Here is a 12,131-nt window from a genome sequence, read left to right on the forward strand (position 1 = left end):
ACTAGCAATAAATTTAGCAAAAGATGTACAAGGAGACTTAAATAAACTAAATGATATCCAATGTCCATTGACTGGAAGATTTACTATTATTAAGGATGCAATATTTACAAACTGATTTATAGATTCAGGGCAATCATACCAAGCCAATTCAATGGGTCATATCATGTATTTTTAATTTTGGGGGGAACCTCGATACTATTTTCCAGAATAGTTGTACCAGTTTGCACTCCTACCAAAAGCGCAAGAGGGTTCCTTTTTCTCCACAGCCTGGCCAGATCTGCTGTTTCTTGTGTTGTTGTTTGTAGCCATTCTGACAGGTGTGAGGTGATACCTCATTGTGGTTTTGATGTGCATTTGCCTGCTGATGAGTGATGTTGAGCATATTTTTCTGTATCTGTTTACCCTCTGTATGTCTTCTTTGGAGAAATGTCTGTTCATGTCTTCTGCCCATTTTTCAATTGGATTATTTTGGCTTTTGGTAGTGAGTTGTAGGAGTTCTTTATATATTTTGGATATTAACCCCTTAATGGATATATCATTTGCAAATATCTTCTCCCATTTAGTTGGTTGTCTTTTTGTTTTGTTGATGGCTTCCTTTAGACAAATACCATATGATTTTAGTCATTTGTGGAGTTTAAGAAACAAAATGATGAACAGAGAAAAAAAGAGGCAAACAAAAAAAACAGACTCTTAAATATAAAGAATAAATTGGTGATTACTAGAGGGGAGATGGGTGAGAGGATGGAAGAATTAGATGAAGGGGATTAAGAGTATACTTATGATGAGCATTGAGTAATGTATAGAATTGTTGAAACATTGTACTGTATACCTGAAACTAGTATAACACTATATATTAATTTTACTGAAATTTAAAAAATAAATATATAATTCTTTCTAAAAAGACAATTCAGTGGGAAAGAAACTTTTTGTTTTGTTTTTAACAAATGGTGCTGGAACAACATGCAAAAGAATGAAGTTGAACTGCTTCTTCACAAAAACTAAAAATGAATCATATTCTTAAATTTAAATCCTAAAAATACAATATTTCTAAAAGAAAACATTGGCAAAAATTTTCATGACCATAGATTAGACAATATTTTCTTGGATATGTCACCAAAAGCATTAGAAATAAAAGAAAAAAATTAAGTTGGACTTCATCAAGTTAAAATTTTTTGTGCTTCGAAGGACAGTATTTTTTTATTTTATTTTTATTTATTTTTTATTATTGTTATTTTTTATTTATTTATGATAGTCACAGAGAGAGAGAGAGAGAGAGGCAGAGACATAGGCAGAGGGAGAAGCAGGCTCCATGCACCGGGAGCCCGACGTGGGATTCGATCCCGGGTCTCCAGGATCGCACCCTGGGCCAAAGGCAGGTGCTAAACCACTGTGCCACCCAGGGATCCCCGAAGGACAGTATTAAGACTGTTCAAATAGAATGCATAGAATAGGAGAAAATATTGAAAATCTTATATCTTGCAGAAGACATTCAGCATGATTAAATTCAACAATAAGAAGATAAATAATCCAAAAACATGGACAAAATATTTGAATAGAAATTTCAGATAAAACATACCTAAATGGCAATAAGAACATAAAAATATTCTCAGAATTATTCACTAGAGAAATGCATATAAAACCTCAGTGAGATACCATTACATATATACAAGCATAATTACAATATACAAGGAAAAAATAATAAGTGTTGGCAAAGATGTGGAGAAATTTGCACCCTCATTCATTACTGTGGGGATAGAAAATGGTGCAACCATTCTGAAAGTCAATTGGCAGTTTCTCCACAAGTAAAATATAGTGTTACTATATGACTCAACAATTCCACTCCTATATATAGACCTCAAAGAATTGCAAACATATAGTACCAAAAAGAATCCACACATTAATGCTCATAGCAGTTTTATTTTATTCATAATAGTCCAATAGTGGAAACAATCCAAATGTTCTTCTGTTTATGATGTATAAATATAATGTATGTAATAAATTCTAACAATGGAATATTATTCAGTCGTAAAAGAAATGAAGAGCTGATACATGATACAACATGAATGAACCTTGAAACATTATGCAATCTATGTAAAATATGCCATAAATCAAAGGCCACAAATTATGGGATTCTATTTTGTATGAAATGTCCAGAATAGGCAAATCCATAGAGACAGAAAGTATATTAATTATTGCCAAGGGCTAGAAAGATAGGGCAATGAAGAACAAGTGCTATTGGGTACAGAGTTTCTTTTTAAGATAATAAAAATATTTTGGAATTTGATAGTGGTGATGGCTGCACTACTGTGAACATACTCAAAAGCACTCAATTTATACTTTAATACTTAACTTTATGGTATGTGCATTTTACCTTGAATAAGGAATAAAGAAAGGGAAGTAAAACAAAAACAACAAAAACAACTCCTACCATAACCATATATTTAACATACAACATGATGCCTAGCATATAGGATATCTATAATAAACCATAACTCTTACACCTTATCAGTTTCTCCTAAAAAGACATAATTGTAAACACTTTATTGTAGTAATGTCATGTTCAGTTTTATGTAATATAAAATGTAGTGAAAAAAATCATGATATCTAGAATTATGTGCTTCAAAGACATAAATGTCAAAATAAAAGCTCTTAGCATATTGAGAGAACTGTGGTATTAATTAGTGTAATTCTCTAGGCAGATGCATTGCTCCCTTGACATCACAGATGTAATATGCACATAATTTTTCTATGCTATTTTATTCAGCATAAGGAGCTTTCTTCATTTATTGATAGCTATGAAACATTTTTGGTCAAATAATCATTTTTAGCAACCAAAGAACTCATGTGACTTTCTCAAAAAATATGCAAGTTTTGTCTTTCCTATACAAATCAAGGTAGGAAAAAAGCTATATAGGTCAAAAATTTCTTGAATTTTATTTATGTATTTTTTTTATTTTACTTTAGCCTGTAAGTTACAGTCCTCATCCCATGTATAATATGGGGTTATATAGTCAATTTTGTAATTTCATTGTGTATCACAGAATAGATGTTGATTAACTATATGGAAAATAAAATGAGACATTCTAATTTCTGAAAAAATAAAAAACTAGCACAGAAGACTGTTGGTTTATACTCAGACCCAGTCCTGGAGATTACATGAAACTGAGAATCATGATGTGTTTTTGAAAAACAAACATCAAGACTGTAAAAAATAATGAGAAACAGAAATCAATTGTGATTTACTGAGTGAGACAAAAATTCATGACACTGCCCTGGGTGATTATCTTGGGGGAAAATTTCTTCTGTGCTCTTTTGATGTAGTCAAAAGATGAGCTAATGGGGCACCTGGATGGCTCAGTGGTTGAGAGTCTGCTTTTGGCTCAGGTCCTGATCCCACGGTCCTGGGGATCAGTCAGGCATCAGTATCCCCTCAGGGAGCCTGCTTCTCCCTCTGCGTATGTCTCTGCCTCTCTCTCTGTGTCTATCATGAATAAGCAAATAAAATCTTAAAAAAAAAAAACAACAGATTTTTTGGAGCACTGTGGTGGCTCATGGTTGAGCGTCTGGGTTTGGCTCAGGTCGTGATCCCGGGATCTTGTGATTAAGTCCCATATCGGGCTTCCCGCGGAGAGCTTGCTTCTGCCTCTCTCTCTCTATGTCTCTCATGAATAAATAAATAAAATCTTTAAGAAAAAAAGATAAGCCAGTGAATCTTATAAACTGGCAGGAAAGAGCAGCACCCATAAGAACTTGCCATAATAGGCTGGATGACATCGGGATGTCATCAGAGCCCAGTTTAGATGAGGAATTATTAACAGCAGAAGCAAACCGACTTTCTGGTTCAGAATATTCCCTTTCTATCCCAGATCCCAGGCCTATAGTTAGGGCATCACAGGCGAAAAAGACTCAAGGACATTTGTGTGCAAATGAAAGTAATAGATATATCCCTGATGGTTATGTGTTAGGAATAATATTAGATAGGTTGGGCAGACTCAGCTTGCAGGATCAAGGCTCCACACCCTGGCAAAATTTCCCCACCCACTCCTGAATGTTTTGGGATAACACAAAGAATGACATATGCTTTAATTTCCATTCAGTTAGCCAAAGTATCTAATATACCCATGTGACTTAAAAATTACAGTTGAAAAACACAGTTAAAAATTACATGTTTCAGTGGTTAATAATTACCATTAAATAGGATTATAAGAAAAGGAAAAAGAAAAGAAGGAAGAAAAAGATAGGAGGAAGAAGAAGTAGAGGAAACAAGGGAATAAGAGAAACTTATGGAGGAAAATAATGACTAACAGAAGAAAGAGAAAAGTAAGAGGAGAGAGCTGAGGAAAGGAAGAGGAGGTTGACCACATAATAAATAAAAAAGAATTAATTAAAGAGGCAGATAGGAATTTGAAATAGGCATAATATATTTATTATATGCCTCACAGAGATAAGGAAGGATATTAATAATGTGAAGAAGAAAGCAATTATAGTAAATCACCAAACAGGAATATGAGTATGTAAAAAACAAAATTAAGATCAAGACATCAATACATGGGAGAAATACCATGATGCACACAGATTAAGAACAATTTGGAGGGCTAGAAAGTAAAATTAGCCATCAGGAAGGGATAAAAGGAAGCATATAAAATTAAACTTGGAAGATATGATGGATTAAATAAGAAGTATCAACATCAATGTAATGGTAGTCCTTGGGAGGAAGATTGATGTGTTATATTGAAAGAACAAGAATCTTAGGCCAAGGAAATTTTTTCCCTTTGAGTATGATACAGAATGATGAACCTCCTGAGATTCAACTGATCATGAGGAATGTGATTGATCATAAAGGAAACACTCAGCTTCATCAGAGCACACACATATGTCCTATATTGCTATCAATCTGGCTTCAACTGATTCGCATCCAAGTTGAAGGCAGTTTTCTATATACTAGGCATTGCTGGCAATCTATGAGGCACACTGAAATGAGAATTACGTCCAGACATGGTGCCCTAACTCAACAAGGTCAGATCTTGAGTATTGTAGCGAATTTTTAAAAAACTGGCAGGAAGCAATAACCACTTGGAAGTAAAAGATAGAGGAAACCAGTGGCATGAGATATGGAGGAGAGGTGATCCACTTGATAATAGAAGTGAAGCAGAACAAAAAACACAAAGTAAGCAAGGCCTAAGCATGAAAATATGGACTACTACAATTGCTAATGGATTACTAAAACTTGTGCACTACAAGTGTAGTGAAATACTGCACTACACTTCAAATACCTGTGGTACTTACTAGTTCATATAATTTGCTATGCAGCTTTACTTACACATGGACATTTACAATGAACCCTTTAGCATTCTTATTTTTCTTAGCAAATAAGAAAAACTAAAATACAATATCCAAGGTTACCATTTTGCCCAGCCTTGTTACCTAAAGAATTAGAACCTGTGTGATAGTATTTTGAGGCAAACCATTACTGTACACTTTAAACACTTGAAATTAACACCATGTAAGATGTGTTTTTGGTGAAATATTTTCAAGTATGTTCTCTTAGCATGCAAATAACCTACATAATTGAACTTTAGCATACCTTAATACAAAATAATTGAATTGTCTAAAACAAAAGGGGAAGAGACATTAAATTCCAAAAATTCCAATCCAGAATGCTTATTCTCTGTATTTCACCCAAATATAAGTAGTTATTAGATAGCCAGATAAAACAAACAACACATACAGCTTTCACATGGATGCAAAAGCAAAAATCCTCCAATATATTTGAAAAAAATATATATGAGAAAATCTTTATACTCATGAATATTACTTAAGAATAATAATGTGCTGTTCATGTTTTTCCATATTATCATTGGATTCCATGTCATTTAAATAAACTATATGTTTTTTATTTAAAGAACAGAATTTTAGAACTTGAAAAGGTTCTCACACACTTATTACTATTCCTTAAATTACTAATGACTAATGTGAAGAAAGGGAGGTAAACCAGAATATGAAAAAGGTAAGTTGCTTTAATTCAGAGCTATTTTATTTACTTTTCAAAAAAATTTTTTTGCTTAGATCAATGGTAGAGTGACAAGAATAGGAAATGCAGTGCTGAAGACCTGAAAGTTGAATTATAATTAATATGTTTTTGAATTGCTTTATAATTTTGCTTGCCTCTGAATGTCTAAATTAGTGAATTTGCAATTAAACCCTGATACCTCTCTAATGTTTATATTCTAAATATATGCAAGACACTTAGTTGACTACCTGGCATATTTCAGGTCTTCATAAAAAGTAATTTGCACTTCTCCTGATAATCCCCATAATACGAAGTACAAATTCAGGAACTCTTAGCCATTATTACATTCCTCTTTTTCAAATATTTGTATAGGACTCAATAATTTACACAATTGACAATTTTATATTCATCGTCATCATTAGATTTAATCTACTTAATAACTTAGAATTTATGGCAAATCAGGAAACTGAGGGCTCATAGTTTAAGTGTTGGCCTCAAATCATGTCAATTGGTAGCTTTAAGACTCACACCCAGACCTTCTGAATTCCAATATAGTTCTTCCCATCTCCAGGTTACTCCCCAGTAAAAATCAGTTGAATCCTATATTATCAACCTCTCATGTCAATTGAAATATTGCTCTTTCTCTAAATCCATATTGCCCTTTCTCCATAGATTTTTCAAGGTGAAGTCAATTATGTGCAAAGGTCTGGTTAGGCTAGTCTATCCAGCAATGTGGGAATGAGCCATCTTAATTTTTTCTCTATGCACATTACCTATCTATTCCTCAGAGTTGTATCACTCTGGCTTCTCCATGATAGTTCTACTTTTTTTTTTAATTCATATCAAACTTTACATATTGTATGAATGTCAGATTGTGAAAACTTTGAGGATAGCTTGAGATCTACTTATTTTGGTATCTCTAACATTCTTCTCAACAGTTTAACTCACACTGGTCAACACAGGAAAATGTCAGGAATAAAAAATATTCCAAATAAGCTCATAATTTACCTAAAGTTAATGGTAATTGATGACAGTAATACTATATTTTAACATACATTTTCACTATCAATAAATGTTCTAAAAATAGCATCAGTAAAGTAAGAGATCTTACCTAGACCATGTCTGTGTGTTGACATTGGTGGTAAGACAGTCCAAGTCTTGGTTTTGGGATTGTAACATTCAACGGTGTTCAATGTCTTTAAGCCATCTCGACCTCCAATTACAAAGAGTTTGTCTTCAATAACAGCCACACCAAACTGCAATCTCCTGCCATTCATCATCCCTGCCTGGATCCACAAATTTGTTCTTAGGTCATATTTCTCTATAGTTGTAGCTCCTGATAAAACATAAAATCAAATAGTCACCATTTACTACTAATCCAACATACAAATTGCTCAAGGGAGTGTACAAATTAAGATGTGAAAACACTCTTGTGACATTTATTTTTCTTAAAGAAAGTGTGGCAGGAAACCAAAGGGAGTAGTAATTTCACTGCCTTATTTTCTCTTCTTGGCAGACAATAATGATCAAAATAGATGCAAATATATAACTTGTTTGAATTACTTAATGGTCTCATACTAAACTGTTGATTCAGTGGAATCATTGTGGTCATGGTATAGTTCTGTCAGTAGATTTTACAACTTCTATTACTGATATTAGAAAAGATAACATAATCCCAGTGTAATTTCTATATAATCTCTATGTGGTTTCTGAAAGTGAAGAGAAGTAAATTTAATAAATTCTTTACCATCTTTCTCAAATTTTCTTCATGCCTTAAAATAACAAAACACTTTTAAAAGTCAATGTGAAGTCATATAAACAAATGTCAGCTATGGTTTTTTTAAATCTTAAAAAAAAACTGCATCTTGGAAGAGCTTAATAAAATTTAGAGGTATAAAATGACTTTCTATCCTTATCAATCATGTTATAATCTCTACATAAAATAGCTTATCTTTCCTAAAAGCTTTTTACATATAAATTTGAGAAATGCAATAAATCTGACTAGCAATATGGAAATTAAAAGAAGACTATAGATATGTTTTCATAGATTCATTTACACATTTCAATTAAAAATATCTGCCTTAAAAGTGTTCACAAATGTTTATATGGCAAAATATAGCTGCAAACACTAATCTTGCTTTTCAGAATTTGATCTTAATGTTCAGACTCAGAATCACCAGTGTTTTATCTTCAATGATTAAATATCCCTACTGAGAGAGTCAACATTCTTTCTTTACTTACTCATTAAAGATCTGTTTTACTTGTTACATAATAAAAGTTTGCAAACGAGGAAAGAATTAATCAGGGGAACTCATTTACCATTTAGAAAATAGTCAGCACTGAATTAAACAAATATAAACAATGTGTAGGAGAAGTTTTGCTAATTGAAGTAAAAATGATATAATGTATGCTCAATATTTATTCAAAGGTAACAAATGGTAATAATATAGATACTAGGTTAGATGCATTAAATCCATCTTTTGATGTTATTAAAAATGTGAGCTAATTTCCATATCACTAAATATGAAGTATTATAAAATAATAATTATTATTGTAATAAAAATAAATTGTAATGTTCATAAAATCATTTATACTATTTAGTAACACAAGAGGAATTATTTAAACAAGTATGATTTATGTTTAAATATATTTGCTATATTTTACATTTAATGTTTTATTCAACAATGAACAAATCAGAATTCCAAAGTGAACTAACTTTTCAAAAATTTCAAGGAGATCTGAATGCTATCTTGATAACATTGGGATTTCTTGAATGCCTAACTAAAAATTAAATAATATGGAAGTACCTCTCTTGTCTGTCTAATCCTTGATAAATGATAGTAGAAAAAAATAGTGCAACCTAATCTTAATGAACCCAATTCCATGACACCCATATTTTGCAGGTAGGAGTAGACAAGGATGTATATATTTGTACAGCTGTACTTTCCATAATGTCCCAAACCTTAGTCAAAATCTTTGCAGAGAATTTGAGATCCAGTCATCCTTTGAAGAGGCAATAGTTGGAAATGTGTGAAATTTATGACCTCTGAGCACCCAAAGGTGTTGTTATTCAAAGGGGAAAGTGAAGACTTGATGTGAGTTTCAAAGTCTCATCCAAACAAGCTTCATGTAACTTAAATCCCAACACACGGCAGGATTTTTTACTTCTTTGGTGTTTTCCCTCAGAACCTTCAAAGGTGACCTACTCATTTTATCCTAAAGTTGTTACATCGGAAATGGAGTATGCCCTTGTCTTCACTTTTTTCAAATTAGATTACATTAATTTCCTACAGATGCTATAAAAAATTACCTCAAAATTAGTAACTTAAACACACATACACACATCTATTATCTTACAGCTCTGAAGGTCAGAAGTTCAAAATAAGTCTTACTGTGCTAAAATCAAGGTGTTGACAGGGGCTTTAGGGAAGAAACGAATTTCTTGCTTTTCCCATCTTCCACAGGCCATCCATATTCCTTATGACACTTTCTTCCGTCTTCAAAGCCAACAACCTTACATCTGTCTGACACTGATACTTATGATTACATTGGGCTCACCCCCATACAATCTGAGTTAATGTAGAACATTCCTATTTAATGTAGAATAGTTTGCTTAAAGTCAGCTAATTAGCTGACTTAATTCCCTTCACAACCTTAATACTCCTGCCCCCTTCCCCCACCCCCACTTTGCTATGTTGCTATTTGTGCTACCATATTCATAGATTCTGGGGATTAGGATGTAGACATCTTTGGGAAGCCATTATTCTGCCTGCACTAGAAGAAAAGGCCTACTTTCACTCCACTATTGAAATTTGCATAGTTATAGAAAGTTTAGTAATACAAAACAAAGAAAGATTTCATTTGCAAAGCTTACTTATAATAGCCAGCCTAATTGGTTATTTCCTTATTCAGTCAGCATGCAATATGAATGTTTTATCTAGTTTTCAATGATCACAAAGTTAAGAATATGCTTCCTCTTTTTCTAAGAAAAATGATTAAAAATAACATTCTTTAAGAAATTTTCTCAGGGCTCCTGGGTGCTACAGTTGGTGAAACAGCTGAGTCTTGGTTTCAGCTCAGGTAGTGATCTTGGGGTCGTGAGATCGAGCCCCACATGGGGCTCTGTGCTGAGCATGTAGTTTGGTTACGACTCTCTTTCTCCCTCTACTTCTCCCTGCACTTTCAAATAAATAAATAAATTTTAAACAGAAGAAACTTTCTCACCAGTATACTTCATTAGCTATCAATATAAACCTCTCAATTCTATTACTATTTTTTTTTGTAAATCATCTTGCTTATTAATTCTATTGGTTTTCTTTGCTTATTAGAGTATATATATCCTCTTAGTGGTTGCCTGAGTCAAAGGATGAACAAAGCCATTTTCTTTGAGAAATATTACCCTATGTTCCTTACAATAAAGGCAATTATTTGTCATTACCTAAATTAAAAAACAGAATATGAGTAAGAGTGGACTGTTGTTCTGATAAGTCATAAGTCTGAGAGATATTAAAAAGGAAATTTTAGGGGATCCCTGGGTGGCTCAGCAGTTTAGCACCTGCCTTTGTCCCAGGGCGCAATCCTTGAGTCCCAGGATGGAGTCCTGCGTCGGGCTCCTGGCATGGAGCCTGCTTCTCCCTCTGCCTGTATCTCTACCTCTCTCTCCCCCTCTCTATGTCTATCATGAGTAAATCAACCAACCAACCAACCAATCAATCAATCAATCTTTAAAAAAAAAGAATTTATTTTACCATGTAGTTACTTTGGAGTGACCCTATTTATGAAACGGTCACTAGTTATCTCAAATGCCTGCATGACTTTAAAATGTGTGATGGCAGGGACAATAGAGTCCTGACAACTTTGATAAAATGGACAGCATCCGGGATCCCTGGGTGGCGCAGCGGTTTGGCGTCTGCCTTTGGCCCAGGGCGCGATCCTGGAGACCCGGGATCGAATCCCATGTCGGGCTCCCGGTGCATGGAGCCTGCTTCTCCCTCTGCCTGTGTTTCTGCCTCTCTCTCTCTCTCCCTCTCTCTCTCTCTCTCTATGATGTGACTATCATAAATAAATAAATAAATAAATAAATAAATAAATAAATAAATAAATAAAACATTTAAAATGGACAGCATCCAGTCTGAGATTCCAAACCATAAATCTAAGCAACCAATTTAAAATAATGTATAGGCCCATTGAAACAGGTACAATGAGCAGTTCTGACTATAGAGGACTATTATTAGGACTAGTTGGATCCCTATTGCTCTGTGTTTTAAACTCTTGACTCTATGTTAAAGCATTTGAAGGTTGCATTATCTCTTTTAGAGAATGTTGCTATTATTCTGTGAGCTATAACTTTGTATAGAAACAATATAATTTTATAAAATGTGTAGTAAAACTCAATAGACTCTAAAGCAATTTGTAAAACTTCCTAACTTAATGAAGTTATATAATTCAAAGTTAGATCTCACTCTTGGCATATAGAATAATGTGAAATAAAATGGTAGGTATTTTTGAGACTATATTTATGATATTGGACTACCTATATTTCTGTATATTTTTAGATACTTCATAATTTATCATAGACTATGTACTAGTTAAAGGCAAGGTGCCTGGCATTTATAATAATACAAAGTTTTTATTTTGCTTTATTTGAAATAATTCCTAAAATATCATTTTCTGTAAAAAATATTCATATCAATGAAAATCATGGCACATATATTATTCAAGATTACTTAACATACTATGCATGTTTTCTTTTTAAGATTTTATTTATTTATTTCTGAGAATACACAGAGAGGAGAGAGAGAAACAGAGACACAGGAAGAGGGAGAAGCAGGCGCCATGCAAGGAGCCTGATGTGGGACTCGATCCCGGGTCTCCAGGATCAGGCCCTGGGCAGAAGGCGGCGCTAAACCGCTTGAGCCACCCAGGCTGCCCACTATGCATGTTTTATTGAAATATGATTGTTTAATAAATATTGAGTAAAAGGTTTTGAGTAGACCTAAAAATAGGATATTAATATTAATAGATAATATTTAGTGAGTACTTCCTCTGCTCTAAGAGATTTACATGTGTTAGTACATTTAATTTTTATTCAAAACTGATGACATAGGTATTATTATTATGC

At 33.3% G+C, this 12,131-nt stretch overlaps 1 protein-coding gene across 2 annotated transcripts in view; it reads right to left on the bottom strand.

The window, feature by feature from the left end:
* Nucleotides 1-12,131, bottom strand: part of KLHL1 (kelch like family member 1) — a 363,304-nt gene that overhangs the window by 74,767 nt on the left and 276,406 nt on the right. For both annotated transcript variants that reach the window (XM_055336047.1, XM_055336046.1), the window contains one exon: nucleotides 7,122-7,346. In XM_055336047.1, coding sequence (XP_055192022.1) covers nucleotides 7,122-7,346 — 225 coding nt within the window. The remainder of the gene's footprint in view (nucleotides 1-7,121; nucleotides 7,347-12,131) is intronic.

The sequence above is a fragment of the Nyctereutes procyonoides genome, unplaced genomic scaffold, assembly GCF_905146905.1.
Source record: "Nyctereutes procyonoides isolate TBG_1078 unplaced genomic scaffold, NYPRO_anot_genome, whole genome shotgun sequence".
Lineage (NCBI taxonomy): Eukaryota > Metazoa > Chordata > Mammalia > Carnivora > Canidae > Nyctereutes > Nyctereutes procyonoides.